This window comes from Pongo abelii, chromosome 18 (assembly GCF_028885655.2).
Source record: "Pongo abelii isolate AG06213 chromosome 18, NHGRI_mPonAbe1-v2.0_pri, whole genome shotgun sequence".
NCBI lineage: Eukaryota > Metazoa > Chordata > Mammalia > Primates > Hominidae > Pongo > Pongo abelii.
Window position 1 is genome coordinate 25017348 of NC_072003.2, and position 19462 is coordinate 25036809.

The window sequence follows — 19462 nt, forward strand, 5'->3', positions numbered from 1 at the left end:
AGAGAGAACTTAGAGTTCAGATCTCATCTTCTGAATTCCTGGATCCAACCATACCTGAAGCAGAGACCCATGGACTTTTCAATTATGTGAGCCTATATGTATTTACTTTTTCTTAATCAAATGTAATTTAGGCTTTTACCACTCACAGACAAGATTCCAAACACAATACTTACTACTTTTCTATAACTACAAATAAAAATGTATTTTTAATAATGTTATTACCAGCCATGGAGGCTCATGCTTGTAATCCCAGCACTTTGGGAGGCTGAGGCAGATGGAGCCCAGGAGTTCGAGACCAACCTGGACAACATGGTAAGACTCCATCTCTGCAAAAAATACAAAAATTAGCCAGGTGTGGCTACTGACTATATGCGTGCCTGTAGTCCCAGCTACTTGGGAGGCTGAGGTGGAAGGATTGAGCCTGGGAGGTTGGGGCTACAGTGAACTATGATGGTGACATTGCGCTCCAGCCTGGGTGACAGAGTGAGACCCTGTCTCAAATAATAATAATAATAATATTGTTGTTAAAAAAGAACAAAAGACAACTGTCAGATCCCTGAGTACGTGCAATCATTTAACAAAGAGAGCTGTTGAACAACAGAGTTTGTCAGACAAACACCTGCCCATCTGGCCAGAGGTATGAGCAGATGAGGCTGGGAAGATTCCACTGGGAATGTTCCTGAAGGAGGGCAAAGGAGCGTTTTAACAATCAGTTCTGTTTCACCTCCTCCTGCTGCTCCTTCCAGCTTGCAGCTGGGCACAATGGGGCGCCTTCAGTCTGCAGCCCGCAATTAGAGCACACATCTCAGGAATCCTGCTGATCCAGACCCCTTCTCCACCCTGGGCCTGTCCTGCCTTGGGAGCGAAGGAGCTAGAACAGTTCCTCCGTTTCCTAGGAGGTAGCGGTGGCTGCGTGAGCCAGAGGTGGGCCTAGAGGGGACATTCCCAGGGCAGCCACCCTGGGGAATGCCAGGCCAATCATTTCTTGGGGATGCCTCCATGGAGGAGGGGACAGAGCCAGAAAGATATTTGCACCTTGGGGACATTTCCTTGAATGCTAGGTGGCTTTTAGGATGTGTTGTGAACATCCATGCAACACCTGTGTTGACACCCACTCATCATTTTCTTTCTTTTCTAAGATTTTTTTTCTAAGACAAGGTTTTGCTTTGTCACCCAAGCTGGAGTGCAGTGGCATGAGCATACTCACTGTAGCCATTGGGAGGCTGAGATGGGAGAATCACCTGAGTCTGGGAAGTCAAGGCTGCCGTGAGCTGTGATCATGCCACTGTACTCACTCTACCCTGGAGTGAAACAACAACAAAAAAAGGCAAAGCAAACACGTGGGTTTCTGCTGCCACTTAAGGTGAGAAATAGTTCCTTGCTACCCAGTTTTCCAAATGCCCTGTGTACCTCTAGTCACTTCTACTTTCTTCTCCACTACCCCAGCCCCAGGCCAGAAGTTTCTGCTCTTCTAACTTGCTCAGTTAGAACTATGCTCTTCTAACTATGCTCAGTGCATCTTGCTTTTCTTTATAATTTCACTTATTATTTTTCATTAGGTCAACTCACTCTCTTTTCATTTAAATAAATTTAGTTTTTGGATTTTTTATTTTTTTAATCACATAACTCTTTTTTTTTTTAGACGGAGTTTCACTCTTGTTACCCAGGGTGGAGTTCAGTGGCATGATCTCGGCTCATTGCAACCTCCGCCTCCTGGGTTCAAGCCATTCTCCTGCCTCAGTCTCCTGAGTAGCTGAAATTATAGGCATCTACCACCATGCCCAGCTAATTTTTTGTATTTTTAGTAGAGATGGGGTTTCACCTTGTTGATCAGGCTGGTCTCGAACTCCTGACGTCAGGTGATCCACCTGCCTCGGCCTCCCAAAGTGCTGGGATTACAGAGGTGAGCCACCGCGCCCAGCCACATAACTCTTTTAAAGTGCACAGTTCAGCAGCATTTATTATGTCCTCCATGCCATGTAACCACCACCTCTATCTAGTTCCAAAGCTTTTTCCTTATCCCCAAAGGAGACTCCATATCCATTAAGCAATCACTCTCCATTTCTCCTCCCTGCAATCTGCTTTCTGTCTGTGAATTTATCCATTCTGAGTATTTCGTGTAAATGGAATGGGACCATATATGACCTTTTGCGTCTGCTGGTTTCGTTCACTTAGCGTGATGTTTTCAGGGTTCATTCATATGTCAGTAGTTCATTCTTTTTAAACTTTTTGTTTTATTTTTATGGATTTAGGGATACAAATGCAGTTGAGTTACATGGATATATTGCATTAGTAGTGAAGTCTGGGCTTTTAGTGTAGCCGTCACCTGAACACTGTACATTGTCTCCAATAGGTAGAGTTTCATTCCTCATCCCCCTCCCACCTTCCTACCTTTTGGAGTTCATTTCTTTTTAATGGGTGAATAATATTCTGCTGGGAATACATTTATTTTATTTATTTATTTATTTTTGAGACAGAGTCTTGCTCTGTTGCCCAGGCTGGAGTGCAGTGGTGCGATCTTGGCTCACTACCTCCGCCTCCTGGGTTCAAGCAGTTCTCCTGTCTAGCATCCCAAGTAGCTGGGATTACAGGTGCACGCCACCACACCTGGTTAATTTTTGTATTTTTAGTAGAGACAGGGTTTCACCATGTTGGCCAGGCTGGTCTCGAACTCCTGACCTCAAGCGATCCACCTACCTTGGCCTCCCAAAGTGCTGGGAATACAGGCATGAGCCACTGTGCCCGGCCAAGTTAAGGATCTTTAGATGTGGAAAATATCTTGAATTATCTGAGTGTACCCTAAATGTAATCACAAGTGTTTTTATTAAAAGGAGGCGGAAGGAGATTTGGCAACAACAGAAGTCAATGTGATGACTGAAGTAAGAGGCTTCTCTGCTGGCTTTGAAGATGGAGGAAGGGGCCAGGAACCAAGGGATGCAGTTCTAGAAGTTTGAAAAGGCAAAAAACCAGATTTTCCCCTAGAGCCTCTGGAGGGAGCACAGCCCTGCTGATAGCTTGATTTTAGCTCCATAAGATTCATTTCAGAGCTCTGGCCTCCAGAACTGCAAGAGAATAAATTTCTGTGGTTTTAAGCTACTAAGTTTGTGGTAGTTTGTTACAGCATCCACAGGAAATGAATGCAGTGCTCAATAAACATTTGTTGCATGAATAAGTGATTATTAAACTAGTGACTAAAGGAGATGCATTCTTCTGTAGTACATGATCTTGCACTTTTTTTTTTTTTTGGCAAATCTCGGTCAATCAATTGACTTTTTTTTCTATTGATACATTAAGCATTGGTTACATTAAGCAGAAGACCACTGAGAAAACAAATGCAGTGAAGAACTGATGCTGTTAAGTTCAAATTAGATAGCAAGAGAGCTAGAGAGCTACAGGCTCTGAGGCAGCTCTCTCTTTGTTAGAAAAGAGAGACGAACAGTGTTAGAAAGTATTGAAGACTCGTGAGCATCGAACCGAGATTTTGTTTTTTGTTTTCTGGGGGTTTGTTTTTGAGATGGGGTCTTGCTCTGTTGCCCAGGCTGGAGTGCAGTGGTTCAATGGCAGCTCACTGTGACCTTGACCTCCCTGGCTCAAGCCATCCTCCCACCTCAGCCTCCTGAGTAGCTGGGACTACAGGTACACACCACCACACTCAGCTAATTTTTGTATATTTTTTTGTAGAGACAGGGTCTCCCTGTGTTGTGCCTGGTCTTGAACTCCTAGGCTCAAGCAATCCTCCTGCCTTGGCCTCCCAAAGTGCTGGGATTACAGGTGTGAGCCACCGCACTGGCTGGAACTTTGTTTTTGCACATTGGAAAATGGACTAGCTTTCTTATTCTGTTTGTCAATGATATTTGATGCTCCAACTTGCAAGGGAAGACCACATAGAGAGAATGAAATTTGCGTCTGATCTTGAAGGAATGCTTGAATGAGTGGAGGGTGAGTGGAGGAAGAGAGAGGGAACCATTCAGAGTTGCAGATAAGTCTGTGTGCTGCCTAAAATTATCGCCGTAGGGTGAGTCCTGCAACTTGAGAAACATGGCTAAGGTGTGATGGGGCAGATGGGGCACTGCCAAGAAGGGTCTAAGCAAGAGGTGCTGTGGTCCAGTCTGCACTTCGGAGACATTCTCCTGGCATAGCCTGGAGTAGGGAAGGAGGAAGGAGAGCTGGAAGAAAGGAGATTCATGAAGAGGAGGGGAGCCTCCTGTCACTTCACCTTTTGTCCTTATTATGTCTCTTTCTTAAACGTCAGAGTTTCGGAGTCTCCATCTTTGACTCTTTTCTCTTCTTTATTATTATTATTTTTTTTGAGATGGAGATCTTGCTCTGTTGCCCAGGCTGGAGTACAGTGACAGACTCATGGGTCACTGCAGCCCCTAACTCCTGGGCTCAGGCAATCTTCCTGCCTTGGCCTCCCAAAATGCTGGGATTACAGGTGTGAGCCACCGCACCAAACCCTTTGTTCCTCTTCTGATCTGCTTCTCCTCCATGGTGACCTAATCCACACCCCTGGCTTTGTCCTGCCTGGATGATGCCCATGTCTGCATCTAGCCCAGACCTCTCTCCTGAGTTTTTAACCCCAGAAGAGATTGGTGTGTTTATCTAATATCTTCCCTTGTGCAGGTTCACAGGACATAGGCTGAGTCTGCAGTGCCTGTGTTCATCAGAGAGGTGGTCCATGGGTGGCAGGACACTAGGGTCTGGGATTCAGTGACTCTCAGAGGACTAGTGAGAGTGGTGGCTCCATTTGAGAAGACCAGGGGTACATTAAGAACAGGCATTCCTGTGACTTACAAATGGAGTCGTTGTCCCTTGGAATCAGTAACTCCTGGCCATGGCAGTTGCTTATGAAAGGGGTCTGGGAATGAAGTTGTTCTACTCCATCCTCACCTTTGTCCTGGGAAAAGAAGGCCCCTCAGCTGAGTAGGCTGGATCTGAAGCTAAAGAGGGCTGGAGAAAACTTCAGGGGCAGACAGACTTAGCCTCTGGGGAAAAGCTTCTATCTGAAAGGCAGTTTGCACAGTGCTTAAGTGCATTGGCTCTGCCTGCTAGCCTGGGCACAGCAGTTACTAGCAGTGTGGCCGTGAGAACTCTTTGTGATGCCATTTCTTTTCGTTTCTCTTGTTTATTCTATTTTATTTTATTTTATTTTATTTTTTTGAGATAGGATCTCTCTCTGTTCCCCAGGCTGGAGTGCAGTGGCACAATCTCAGCTCATTGCAGCTTCAACCTCCTGGGCTCAAGACATCCTCCTGCCTCAGCGTCCTGAGTAGCTGCTGGGACTACAGGCGTGCGCCACCATCATGCCCAGATATCTTTTTGTATTTTTTGTAGAGATGGGGTTTTGCCATGTTGCCCAGGCTGGTCTTGATTTCCTGAGCTCAAGCAATCTGCCCGCTCTGGCCTCCCAAAGTGCTGGGATTACAGGCGTAAGCCACCACATCTGGCCTCCATTTCTTTCTTTATGAGTTCCTGAGCTGTTAGAATTACATAAGCTGATGTGTGTGAAGTGCTTAGCAGAATCCCTGGCAAACCATAAGAGCTCAATGCATATTAGCCATTGTTAGTATTGTCACTGTTTTTATAAGTGCCACAAACTTTTCCTAAATGCCAACACTGTACTCTGTCCTGTCCCCATCTAGGGACAAGGAGATAAGACACAATTCCTGCCCTTGCAGAGCTCATAGTCTAATGATAGAGACAGATGAGGATGAAAAATTATATACAGGGCCAGGCACCATGGCTCATCCTGTAATCTCAGTACTTTGGGAGGCTGAGGCGGGAGAATAGCTTGAGTCCAGGAGTTTGAGACTAGCCTGGGCAACATAACAGGAACCCATCTCTACAAAAAATAATAAAAAAAAATTAGCCAGACATAATGGTGTGCTTCTGTAATTACAGCTACCTGGGAAGCTGAGGCAGGAGGATTGCTTTAGCCCAGGAGGTTGAGGCTGCAGTGAGCTATGATTGTTTGAAGTCCAGGAGTTCAAGACCAGCCTGGAAAACACAGTGAGATCTTGTCTGTATAAAAAATTTAAATATGAGCCATGGGTAGTGACATGCACCTGTAATCCCAACTACTCAGGAGGCTGAGGCAGGAGGATCGCTTGAGCCCAGGAGGTCAAGGCTGCAGTGAGCTGTGATCATGCCACTGCGCTCCAGCCTGGGCGACAGAGGCAAGACCCTGCCAGTTTCATATATATATATGAGTGAAAGTTGTGTAATAGTGGAAGATCCAACTTCTTGGGGCAAGGGAAGAGGGTCAGGGAAAACTTTACAGAGCTGCTGACATTTGCAGCTGGCCTGGAAGGGTGAAATGGAGAAGGAGGAAAGGCGATGCTGGGCACTGCAAGAGCCAAACAAGAATGGAGACAGCTGGAGCTTGCTGGGTGTGCACGCCCGTGTGCTTGGGGAGAGTTGAGCAGCTGTTGGCTTTGGATTCTCATGGCCTTGCCTTTGACAAGCCTCACTAGAAGTGTTCCTCCATCAGGCAGAGGCTGGCCAATTCCACGAATCTCAGGGCACCTCCTGCCCCCACCATGGGGGAGGAGGAGGAAGCTTCTGTCTGCGCTGTGCTCAGGTAGGCATCCACTGCAAGTTCCCTGTCGGCACCGGCTGCAGCCACTAGAGCCCAGCATGGATGAGAGCCAGGCTCACGGCCTCTGTAGCCCAATCCTCACCTGCATGGGCCTGGCTCCTGAGCCTACTTCACAGGGGAGCTTCCTCCAGTCTGGGGTCTCCATGACCTCCTCCTTGCTGGCTGGCATGCCTCCTGGCAATGCCATGCCCCGTGAGGTCTGGTGGAAACACCACATAGAGCAGAGGCTTACTCTAGCCACAGGCCTGGGGTTGAGTTGGATCAGGGATGCCCAGGTCCAGACAGGGTCCCTACAGCCCCTCTCTTTTACCAAGACTCTTGCCCTTACTAGCAGCCATTCTCATGAAGGGATTAGTCCTGAAATGTGGACCTTCCCCACCCATGGATGAAGGACTTCCTTTAGCCCTAGAGCCAGGGTATTTAGCCTCTCCCTCTTCCCACCCAAAATGACATCAGACTCACTCTTAAAAGGTACAGACCAGATTGGCTGCAAAATAATGGAGTGATAAAAGGCACCAGCTCTGGTGTCAGACTGTCTGGGGTCAAATCCTAGCTCTGCAACCTCCTAGCTATGTCGCCTTGGGCGAGTAACTTAATCTTTTATGCCTCAGTGTCTTCATCCACAACATGGGATAATCATACCCATCGAATGTGCTCATCCAAGGGTCAGCACAGTTTTCCGTAAAGGGCCAGAGGGAAAATATTTTAGGGTTTGCTGGCTTTGCAGCACCGGGTTGTAGCTACTCAACTCTGCCGCTGTAGTGCATGAATGGCCGTAAACAAAACTTGAACAAATGGATTTGGCTGTGTACCAATAAAACTTTATTTATAGACACTCTAATTTGAATCTCATATCATTTTCATGAGTCACAGAATCTTCTTCTTTTGCTATTTAAAAGCAAAAATAAAAATTCTTGTCTGGGCATGGTGGCTTGTGCCTGTAATCCCTGCACTTTGGGAGGCTGAGGTGGGAAGATCATTTGAGGCCAGGAGTTCAAGAACAGCCTGGGCAACATAGTGAGATCCTATTTCTACAAAAATAAAAAATAAAATAAAATAAAATTCTTAATTCACGGTCAAAAACAGGATTTGCTTTGCGGAACACCATTTGCAGTCCCCTATGCTAACCTATCTAGGTGCTTAAAACAGTACCTAACACCCCGTTCTTGGGTTGGCTTTAAACACCAACCAAGGATTTAATACCTGTTAGCCATTTCAGGTGGGAAGATGTGAATGTGGTATGAGGTGGGTCATCTGTGGCAGTTGGCTTGTTGGTGAGGGACAGGTCATTGGTGATGGAGGGGTCAGCTCTGTCTTGGAACAGCTGCCCAGAGCATGGCCCACCATGCTTCCGCTCCCCACCCAAAGTGACATAGGCCTCACCCTTTAAAAGGCACAGACATGAATTGGATGCAAAATCATGGAGTCAGATTGTCTGGGTTCAAATCCTAGCTCTGCCACCTCCTCACTGTGTCACCTTGGGCCAGTAACTTAATCTTTCTGTGCCTCAATTTCTTCATCCACAAAATTGAATAATCAGATCCATCTCCTGGGCCCACCCCTGCCCCAAAGTGAGGACACTCTGACATAGTCCCAGACCTCCACCACAGCACTCTGATCTCCACCAACACTCCAAGGGCCCTGGGCCAGTTCTCTGCTGCCTGAGGGCATGGAGGACACCTTTCTCCAGTGTCAATGACGAAGAACAGTTTATTCACAAATGGCTCCAGCTTCAGGGCTGGCACTTTCTCCTATCTTCGGCATCTGGCAGTAGCTGTCCAGCCTTGACACTCAAGGTCACATCCTTGGGCCCCAACCCAGGCTGGCAGTGTGGGTGAAACCCTCGGCTTTGGGGCTTTGGAAGAGTCCTTCCCTCTCAAGACCCGTAAAGAGCTGCATCAGTGCTCACTCTGGCCTTCGCTTGGGCCAGCACCGCGGCCTCGGCTCCCAGTCTCTAGTGACGTGCTAATAGTTCAGGTCCCGGGATTTTTCTCAGCCAGAACAGCTGTGAGTGTTGCTGCGTAGTACCCGATGGCTCCTCCTGCACATGCCCAGGCCCCATCTTGCGGTTTAAAGCAGGCTTTTTGGTCAGAGTCTCTGAAAAGCCCAGAGTGGGGCAGAGGGTCCCCTGTGAGCACGTCTGGGGGTGCCTGGTCCATGTCCTTAGACCATGGCTGGTGGTCCTGACTAGATCTGTCTTCTCAACCCTGCCTCAGAGCTCATCCAGCATCTGGGTGTCTGTAAGCTGGTTGGAAAAGGCCCTCTCCAAGCGCAAGGTATTGTATTTGGGGGGCGGTGTACCGGGCACTTGGGTTCCTAGGGCTGGAGGCAGGTGCAAAGCAGAGTTGAAAGTGGGTAGATCATTGTCTATATCCAGGGCTGGATTGTCCTGGCCCTGTGGGCTGCGGGGAGCTTCTGGACATGGGGGAGCCTGCTTCCGGGCCCACCACTCCTTGGCTTTCTGCCATTGGCGGCGGGCAATGATAGAGAAGAAATCGATGAAGAAGACCTCGATGATCTCGATGACGCAGACAACAGAGCAGCTCATCCACAGGCCCAGCTGGCCACCGAAGTTGGACAGAAGCATCTCAATCTGCAAGAGAGGCCAAGCCACACCATCAAGAGGAACCTCCCCCAAAGTTGGCCTCACACAGGGACCCTGATTCCCAAGGGAGCCACGGGTCAGCCCCGACCCTGCACAGGCTGGGAGGAAGAAGCAGGCAGGCTTCCTGTCTCCTCTTACTCTGTGCATTCTGACCTGAGACCTGGCTAGCCTACAGCAGCCCTCCTAGAGTAGGCTGGAACCCCCTACCCTGACTCTGCTCCCCAAGGCCAGGCAGATGCTCACATTTGTAGGCCCAGGGCAGGTCCTGGAAGGAAGCCACTCTACTCACACTGTTGGCTGGGCTCTCCATGATGGATCTCTGGTTCAGGTCTTTGTAGAATATCAAGAGTTTGGCCAAGTCCGTCCTGCAAAATTCCAACAGGTGAATCAAGAGCCTTGGCATCCTACCAGACCACCAGTCCTCAGCATGGCTGTCTCCCTCCTACCCAAGCTGGCAGCATGGCCAAGGCACTGAGCTCCTTGGGGATATTAGAACCTGGCCCATAAGGGCTCCGTCTACACCCCAGAGCATATCTCCAGCCTGGATCTGGTCCTCAGGTCATTCATTCACTCAAGAACTGCTCCCCAACTTCCAGATTAAGTCAGTTGACCCAGCCATACTGCCATTGTACCCTGTTCTTCATTAAACATTGACATTTGTAATTGATTGATTGCAGTCTCAAGTATGTACAGGTAATGTACATGAGCAGGGTAGTTGAGGTAATACGATAATAGGCACAATGGCAACAAGCATTTATGGGGCACTTCCTTTGTTGCCAAGCACTGTCGTAAGAACTTTATGTGAATTAACTCATTGAATTCTACCAACAGCCCTATGAGGCAGGTATGTATATTTTCATCATCCTTATTTCACAGATGTGGAAACTGAGATGCAGATTGGTTAAGGAACTTGTCCAAGACTACGCTGTCAATAATCGGCTGAGCCAGTACTCCAACTCATTTAGATCTAGCTTCAAAGTCCATGCTCTTAACCATTGCACTAAACTGCCTCTTGATAGGATGATGGTGAACTGGACCATGACTCATTCCAAAGGAGCAAGTATTACTCAGCTGTTCGGTGCTACAAAACAGTGGAGGGTCGTTCTTGCCAGAACTTTTGAACTTTCAAACTTTCAGGAAAAGCTGGAAATAATGGGTTGCTTTCATGAGGCTAGATTTGGGCCAAGGATCAGTCACCAGTTTGCAACACTTGGTTTAATGGTTTGCAATTGCTTGGTCAAAGTCTATTTTATCATTAGAGTGTAAGTACCTCGGGGGACAGAGACCATGTCTGCTTGATTGTCCTGGTTCCCCCAGCACCTCACACAGCACCTGGCACCTAAGGGGTGTTCTATGAATGTTGGAAGCCAGATTGGCCAGATTGGCTCTCACGGCAGGCAGGCCCAGCAGTGGGCATGCGGGAGATAGTGATGGCTTAGAGAAATTGAGTTCACATGGCATGATTCATAGATGCGAGTTCACCGTCTCCCAGCTTTGAGGAAATGAATGAGTGAGTGAATGGAAAGGAGAGGGGGCCAGGCTTGGTGGCTCACGCCTGTAATCCCAGCACTTTGGAAGGCCAAGGGAGGTGGATCACTTGAGGTCAGGAGTTCGAGACCAGCCTGGCTAATATGGTGAAACGCCATCTCTGCTAAAAATATAAAATTAGCCAGGTGTGATGTTGCGCACCTATAATCCCAGCTACTTGGGAGGCTGAGGCAGGAGGATTGCTGGAACCCAGGAGGCAGAAGTTACAGTGAGCTGAGATCATACCAGTGCACTCCAGCCTGGGTGACAGAGTAAGACTCCATCAAAAAAAAAAAAAAAAGAGGATTTGGCCATACACATACAGAAGCAAATGAGAAGGCTAGGGGCTGTGGCGGGTAGAGGCAGAGGAACAGGGTAGAGGAAACTTACTTTTTGAGCTTTTTGTTTATTTGCCGGCCTTGGTCCCAAGTAAGAACAGGCAGCAACCACTTCTACAATGGAGAGAGAAAGCGTGGGCCTGAGGGTGCCTGAGAGGCCAGGGCCAGCCTCCCGCCTCAGGCTCCCCAACTTGTCCCCCAGCCTCTGCAAGGTAATTCTTTTCCCCTTGGACCATGTCCCAGGCCAGAGGACACAGCAAAAATGTCAGTGGGGCTCCAGGCTGGGGGCTTGAGTGGGGAAGGGTGGGCAGAAGAACTTACCTCTGAAACCACAGATGGCCATTGTGCCAGGCTTGTGGTTAGTGTCCACTCTTTAAAGCTAAGGGAGGAGGGGACAGCATGAGTGTAGGCGGCCCAACCCAACCCAGCCACCCGTCTCACCCCTTGGGGTCCACATACCTGCAGGCTTCCTTGCACACAGACTGGCAGCCCAGCTCTTCCTGGACAAAGGCTCGATGCAGTTGGTAGTAACAATACACTGAGGGACAAGGGAGAGGGCAGCGTGAGCTTTGGAGCCACAGGACCCTTCCTGGGCATCCCCAGGTCACCAAGGACAGCCCCACAGTCTCATTTTAATGATTTCTCCTCCCACTTTCTACCAACGCTGGCTCTCTGGAAACACATATTGCGTTGTGATGTTGGGAAACAGAAAGCAGTGGTGGTTGAGGATGTGAGTTGAAGGTCAGACCACCCTTGGTTTGGATCCAGCTCTGTTCCTTTCTGGCTGTGTGACCTTGGGCAAGCCACTTTGCCTTTCTGGGCCTTGGTTATCTTTCTATGAAAAGGTAATATCCACCGTTCCTACCTCCTGGAGTTGACTAAGGTGGTCAGTTGCAAAGTGTAATTTAAGCCAGGCTTGACAACAGAAGTAAAACTCTAGTTAACGGCTCTCAACCAATACCTCCCCCATGCAAAAGGAAAGAGGGGTGGAGTCCCAGGAGTGCCTATTGCCAGGACTAGGCTGACCCTGGTCCTGGGGCATGCAAGGCTGGGGCTGGGTCTCACTCACTCCAGTTGGGGTGCTGCTGGTAGTTGCAGTAGTTGGCTGCGGGTGGTAGAGGCTGGCTGTACTGGGCACACCCACATTTCTCCACCATCTTTGTCTGGAAGCATGAATGAAGGCAGATCTGAAAGAGGAGACCCAGGAATGCCATTCACGTCTTTGCTCAGGGATGCCAGGGAGTTTCCTGCATATCCCTCAGCCCAGGGGGTCAGCCGTCCTTAGCCTTGGCCAACCACATGAACCTGCCCCTTATGCCAACTGGGCTGGGCATGGTCCCAGAACTGCAAAGGGCCCAAGCTGGAAGATGTATTAATAATTTATTTATTATTTTTATTTTTTATGTTTTTTGAGACAGTCTTGCTCTGTCGCCCAGAATGGAGTGCAGTGGGATGATCTCAGCTCACTGCAACCTCTGCCTCCTGGGCTCAAGTGATCCTCCCACCTCAGCCTCCCAAGTAGCTGCGATTACAGATGCACACCACCATGCCCAGCTAATTTTTTGGTATTTTTGGTAGAGACTGGGTTTCACCATGTTGGCCAGGCTGGTCTCGAACTCCTGACCTCAAGTGATCCTCCCACCTTGGCCTTCCAAAATGCTGGGATTATAGGCATGAGCCACACCTGGCCGATGTATTAAGAATTTAGACTAACTGAGATATGGAGATGGGGCTGAGCTGGGGCTGCAGTAGTTGGGTGGTCATTTTCCATCATGTGGGTGCCAACACAAAGATAAGTGGGAAAATTGGAGGAGTTGTCAAGAAACAGAGAGAAATAAACACAGTCCCTGTGTTCCTATTCTCAAGCCCAACCCCTCCATGTTGGATCTTCATGGATCATAAGTTACCACAATATCCATGGAGCTTATAGCATAAAAGCTAATAGCAGAGCTCCTGAAGGCAGGCTACTCAGGTCAAATCCCAGTTTTGCTATTTGTCTGCTGTTTGGCATCAGGCAAGTTACTTAACCTCTCAGATGCTTTGCTTTCTTTATAATAATATCAACTTCATGAAGTTGTGAGCATGAAATGAATTGATAAATGTAAGGTGTGTGTGCGCATGGTAGCTCTCACTAACTATCATCCAGAAGTATCTTTCTGATGAGCTCACTTTTTTTATTTTTAGAGACAGGGTCTTGTACTCTCAACCAGGCTGAAGTACAGTGGTGTGATCATGGCTCACTGCAGCCTTGAACCCTTAGGCTCAAGGCATCCTCCCTCCTCAGCCTCCCTTATAGCTGAGATTACAGGTGTGCACCAGTATGCCCAGGTAATTAAAAAAAAATTTTTTTTTTAGAGGCAAGGTCTTGCTATGTTGCCCAGGCTGGTCTCAAACTCCTGGGCTCAAGTGATCTTCCTACCTTTGCCTCCCAAAGTGCTGGGATTATAGGCACGAGCTACCATGCCTGGCCCAAAAGTCCTCTTTTAATCAGTGTCTACACCACCTCTCAGCTCAGCTCTTATCTAAGTTGGAAGACTCAGTGCTGAAGGTTTCTGATCCTTTTGTTCTGCTGGGCTGATTTTCGTGGACTCTCTGGGGCATCCTGGTAGAAGGTGAACTATAAATTCCCAGAATGTGAGAGGAGGCAGAACAGATCATCTCACTTAAGTGTTGAAAAGTCAAATGTCTACAGGAGACAGTGATGTAGGTGACATACTGGAGGGGTAGTGAAAACTGTGGGAGCCAGAGAACACCTGCTTCATTTATTGGGGTAGCTACACCCACTGTTTATCCTGCAGGAAATATGGGCTCGATGTTGCCATATCGTTTCATTTTTTCGAGAGGCTGGAAATCTGGATTTTTCTTGTGAAATTCCTTGACTTTTGAACACCATCCAGGCCCTTGAAAAACCAGGTATGCCACCTGGACGGCGACTGGGAGCTGCAAATTAGCAGCCCCTGATCCAATCCCACCTCCCCTTGTGGTTGCTGAGGGGAACCCAGCTGGCCCAAGGCCATCATCCAGTGAGGGGCACCAGCGGGCCCGGAAGCCATGCTCTTGACCCTTCAGCCAGTGTCTCTCCCAGACCGCTTCTCTCCTGTTCCTCCCTTGCCAAGGCCTACTTAGGAGGTGGGTCTGTCTCGGCTGTACATTGAGTTCCACGGAAACCTCGGTGTATCAATTAAGCTCTGGTTACAGATGAACTGCAGAGGACTGGAACCAGCCGGCATCATTTGTTCTTGAGGTCTCTGGATGAACCCCAGGGATCCTCACCAGAGTTCCTGGTGCAAGCCACACCCCAGCCTAGATATAACTTTGTCTCCTGGGTCCGGGCCATAAACCCAGGGCTGGGTGCCCCCGCCAATCTGTTACCTGGAGTGAGTAGGCAGCGTTGTAGATGTTCCTGATTGGCACGTCACTCCCGTCCTCTGTGCACTGACTGTAGGGCTCACTCAGCTTGAAGGACTCTGTCTGCAATCACAGCAGCACACACTCAGCCCTGTCCTCCCCCAGGACCCAGGCAGGGGACTTTGCAAGGAGCACCAGACAGGGGACTTTGCAAGCAGCCGTTGGGAGCTGAGAAGCTATTTGGTCATTCATTTAATGAAAAGTTAGTGAGCACCTATTAGGTGCCTGGTACTGTGGTAGACACTAGAATCAGCAATGATCAACATAGATAAGTTCCCTGCTCTCCTGGAACGTAACTTCCAGTGGGGTAAACAAATGGTCAGCAAGCAAATAAATAAACAAGATGATTTTGGATAAATCTGGATGGTGTTTAATGAAATGGGGTAGGGAAACTGGAGGAGTTAAGAGGAGATGGGCAGTTTTTCCCATAGAGTGATTAGGGAAGGTATTTCTGAAAAAGGGACCTGTTGGCTCAACGTGGAACTGCAAGAAAGAGCTAGTCTTGTCAAGAAGTGGACAGGAAGTCGGGCATGGTGACACACAGCTGTAGTCACAGCTACTGGGGAGGCTGAGATGGGAGGATCACTTGAGCCCAGGAGGTCAAGGCTGCAGTGAGCCATCGTCATACCACTGCACTCCAGCCTGGGCAACAGAGTGAGACTCTATCTTTAAAAAAGAAGATGAAGAAGTGGACAGAGTACGACTGGGTAGAGCAAACAGGAAAGGCTTGAGGCAAGATGGGCTGGTGTGGCTGAAAACGGCAAAATAGAGAAATTGCTGGAGATAAAGTCAGATGGTGAGGTTGAGGTCAAATCATGCCCAGCTGAGAAATTTGGATTTGATTGTCTGAACGAAATGAATTTGCAGTTGGCAAATCCACTGGGAGGTGGGAGGAGGGATTAGAAAGATGAGCAGGGGCCAGGCTCAGTGGCTCATGCATGTAATGCCAGCATTTTGGGAGACTGAGGAGGGAGGATTCCTTAAGTCCAGGGTTTGAGGCTGCAATGAGCTATGATTGTGCCACTGCAATCCAGCCTGGGTGACAGAGCAAGACCCTATTTTGAAAACAAAGAGAGAGAGAAGAAGAGAAGGGGGGAAGGAGGGAGGGAAGGAAGGAAGGAAGGAAGGAAGGAAGGAAGGAAGGAAGGAAGGAAAAAGAAAAGAAAGAAGAGAGAGAAAGAAAGAGAGAGAGAGAGAGAAAGGAAGGAAGGGCGGGAAGGGAAGGGAAAGGGAAGGGAGGGGAGGGGAGAGGAAGGGAAAGGAAGGGAGAGAAAGGAAGGGGGAGCAGGGACTGTGAGTGCTTGGGATTCTTGCGCAGGTGAAGGACCCATTGCCTTGTTTTCTGATCCCAGAAGTTGACTTGAAGGATGTTGACTTTCTTAGAAAAAAGCTAAGGAAAGCTCAACAGAGTAGAATGCTACCCTGATCATGAGAGGGGGTAAACAGCATTGTCACTCAAAGTTCAAAATCCTTATTCAATGATTTTTTTTTTTTTAGAGATGAGGGTCTCACTCTGTCACCCAGGGTAGAATGCAGTGGCACAATCAAGGGTCACTACAGCCTCTACCTCCTGGGCTCAAGGGACCCTCCTGCCTCAGCCTCTCTGAGTAGCTGGGACCACAGGCTCCTGCCACTGCACCTGGCTTCAATGATGTTTTATTGTGGATTACTAACTTTTGCTCTAGCTTAATATTTGTCACTGCAAATAAATAATCCAGCCAAGCCAAACAAGCAAAAATGGGGGTGGGAGGATAACATCTTCTAAGGGCAGCAACTCAATGGAAGATAAATAGTGACCAGTTTATCACAACTGTGTGTTTGTGTGCTGTGTGCATCCACGTACCCATGTATAATCGTTTTTATTTTTTTGGTTGGGGAGATGGGGGTAAAGAGAAAAAGAATGGCATATTTGTGGGAGGGAAGAAAATTATTTTCTCTTTGAAGAAAGAATGAAAATGGGGGGAGGGGGAAGGAATTAAGAGGTTTGAGGCAGGTGGAAACTGTAGCCATCTCAATTGGCTATAATCTCTTTCTGTTTGTATTGCATTTCATCTGCTGACCCATTAGTCTCCCTCAATTAGCTGCAAGTACCTCCAGGGCAATTGACGATGCTCATTTAAAACTGTTTAAACAACAGAAGCAAACAGAGGGGAAAGTGGCTGTCTGGCCTCCCCTCTTTCCCAGGGTGCCCGCACTAACAGATCATCCTGCATCTCAGACAGACAGACATGGACTCATACATTCACTTTGCCCTGCAACCTGCCCTTCTCATTAACAAGAGTGAGTGTCTTTCTATGTCAGTACAGAATAAATAGACTTAATAGCTGGGTAGCAAATGCATGCAGGGCCTCTAGTGCACGCCAGGGCTGGGCTGGGCACAGAGGTGCAAAGATGCCAAGCAGTGGCCTTCCTTGAGGTCACAATTCCTTGCCATCCTCTAAGCTTCTCCAAGCAGCAGGATCCCTGGGCAGACGTGTTCCTTTGGGCCCCCCGGTCCTGCTGAACTGTTCCCAGAGTCTAGAGTGCCAGCTACAGGCTCTACCTTCCTGGGGTAGGAAAGCATAATACTCTGGCATCCAGATGAGGGGTCTGTCCACTTAGACAAGCCATGTACAGCCAGCAGAGGTGGCTGGGGCTCCCTCTACCCTGAAAACCAGCCCATGGCCTGCTTCCAGGAAACAGATTATGAGAAACCATTTGGATTTCAACGCTTTCTGAGTACTCAATGGCCCTTCATCCTGCAACGATGCTTATCAAACTCACAGCTCTTGGAAGGTTCAGGTTGTTTTCTGAAGCAACCAGAAGTAGAGCAAATGGAGTGAATTTTCTGTTCTGAGTGGGGTAGAGATTCTCAAAGCCTCGAATGCATGAACTTTGACAGAATGCTCTTCCCTCAGCCCCAGCTTTCAGTTTTCGAGAACTGCTGGCTTGTGGAGGCTAGGAAGACATTTTGACTTCTATCCTGACCCCTAGGGACACACAAAAAAGAGTGTGTATATATGTGCATATGTGTGGGTTTGTATGTGTATCTATGCATGCACTTATGCATGTAAAATTGTGTATGTGTGTGCACACATAGGTATGTGTGGATGTGTGTGAGTGGATGTGTGCATGTATGTGTAGGTATAGGGGTATATGTGTGGGACATGGAGCCCATTTATATCAAACCAGGTTCTTTCTGCGTCTTTCTGAAGATCTTGGGGGAAGGAGACAATTGCATAGGAGTCCTTAGCTCACCACCCTCTCTCTCTGAGACAGGCTCTCGATCTGTCACCCAGGCTGGAGTGCAATGGTGCAATCATGGCTCATGGCAGCCTTGACCTCCTGGGCTCAGGTAATCCTCCCACTTCAGCCTCCCAAAGTGCTAGGATTATAGGTATGGGCCGCTACACCCAGCAAGCTCATTCTTTAAGGTATAAACAGTGCTAAGGGGAAAAGCCCAGATGGCAGCAGAGCCTGAGGGGAAGGGAGGTGACAAGAGGAGGGCCTTTATCAAAGCCCCCACAGCTTCTGGGGTTAGAGAGCCAGCTCTCACCTTCTTGCAACCTTGAGACCTTCCAACCAGTATAATCACTTCTCATCTGTGAGGTGGTCAGTCCAGCCAAGCTATTCCCAGACAAGGTGGCTATCAGACCATTGTTCTCACATTTCAGTGGTAACTCTTGTCCCAGCCAGTAATCCCAAGTCACCTTCTCAGAAAGATTGCCTGCCTTGCCACAGCTTAGAGGTTTGCAAATTCTGCTCTGTCTGCAGCCTGTTTTAGGGCCCATCACAGAGGGGTGGGCGGTAAGCAGGCTGGTCTCCCAGGCTCAACTACATTCATCCTGCATTTCTGTTTCCATTGTGTACATTTCTGGGTAAGACTTTGTTTGAGTGAGAGATTCTCCCAGTAGTAAAAAGCACTTCCTCCCCCAGCCACTGAGGGCATGGTGGAAGTGTCTACCAGCCCCAGTCAACAGGCCAAAGTGGCAGCTGAGCTCTGAGGGTGGGTGGGGGATCTTTCTTTCCCTTGGTTTCCATGCTTTACCCCTGTTTCTCCGAATGGACTGCTGCTTCTGCCAGGGAGGGGACAGCAGGGATGGCCAGGCTGGGAATGGAACAGGTGGATGGTTTTCTTCTTGAACCTGTGCAGACCTGGGAGGGACTCTTTTTTTTTTTTTTTTTTCCTTGGAGATGGAGCCTCACTCTGTCGCCCAGGCTGGAGTGCAGTGGCATGATCTCAGCTCACTGCAACCTCCACCTCTCGGGTGTAAGACATTCTCATGCCTCAGCCTTTCAAGTAGCTGGGATTATAGGTGTGTGCCACCACGCCTGGCTAATTTCTTTGTATTTTTAGTAGAGATGGGGTTTCACCATGTTGGCCAGGCTGGTCTTGAACTCCTGACCTCAGGTGATCTGCCCTCCTTGGCCTCCCAAAGATTACAGACATGAGCCACTGTGCCCAGTTTGGACTCATTACTGAGGAGGTTTTGTTTGCTTTGGGTCTCTAGGCTGTCTCAGGGCCCCTCCCATGACCCTGTCCTGATGGTCTCTTCTGACCATGGGCATAAGGGGGTTGAATTCTCAGCCCTTCTAGAAGGCGTTTTCTTGAGGAACCGTATTATGGTCAATGGTCGTTCACCCCTAAACAACCGGTAGCACCAGGCAGGCTAGCTAAGGGGTCAGAAATGTGGGCTTGGGTCCGAACAAGTCTGAAATCAGATTCCTACTGTGCTACCTAGTGGCTATTTGATTTTGATTAAACAATAACAATAGACCAGGCGTGATAGCTCACGCTTGTAATCCCAGCACTTTGGGAGGCTGAGGCGGGTGGGTCACTTGAGGTCAAGAGTTCAAGACCAGCCTGTCTAACATGGCGAAACCCCATCTCTACTAAAAATACAATAATTAGGTAGGTGTGGTGGTGCATGCCTATAATCCCACCTACCTGAGAGGCTGAGGTGGGAGGATTGCTTGAACCCAGGAGGTCAGAGCGGCAGTAAACTC

At 48.6% G+C, this 19462-nt stretch overlaps 1 protein-coding gene across 1 annotated transcript in view; it reads right to left on the bottom strand.

Annotated features, from left to right (window-relative positions):
• Window positions 1–7642: 7642 nt before the first annotated feature.
• The window catches only part of SCNN1G (sodium channel epithelial 1 subunit gamma), a 34147-nt gene continuing 22327 nt past the window's right edge, over window positions 7643–19462 (bottom strand). The window contains exons 7-13 of the mRNA XM_002826223.5: window positions 14441–14539; window positions 12138–12255; window positions 11528–11606; window positions 11390–11447; window positions 11121–11182; window positions 9493–9568; window positions 7643–9191 (exon numbers count right to left, since the gene is read on the bottom strand). Coding sequence (XP_002826269.1) covers window positions 8811–9191; window positions 9493–9568; window positions 11121–11182; window positions 11390–11447; window positions 11528–11606; window positions 12138–12255; window positions 14441–14539 — 873 coding nt within the window. The 3' untranslated portion in view covers window positions 7643–8810. The remainder of the gene's footprint in view (window positions 9192–9492; window positions 9569–11120; window positions 11183–11389; window positions 11448–11527; window positions 11607–12137; window positions 12256–14440; window positions 14540–19462) is intronic.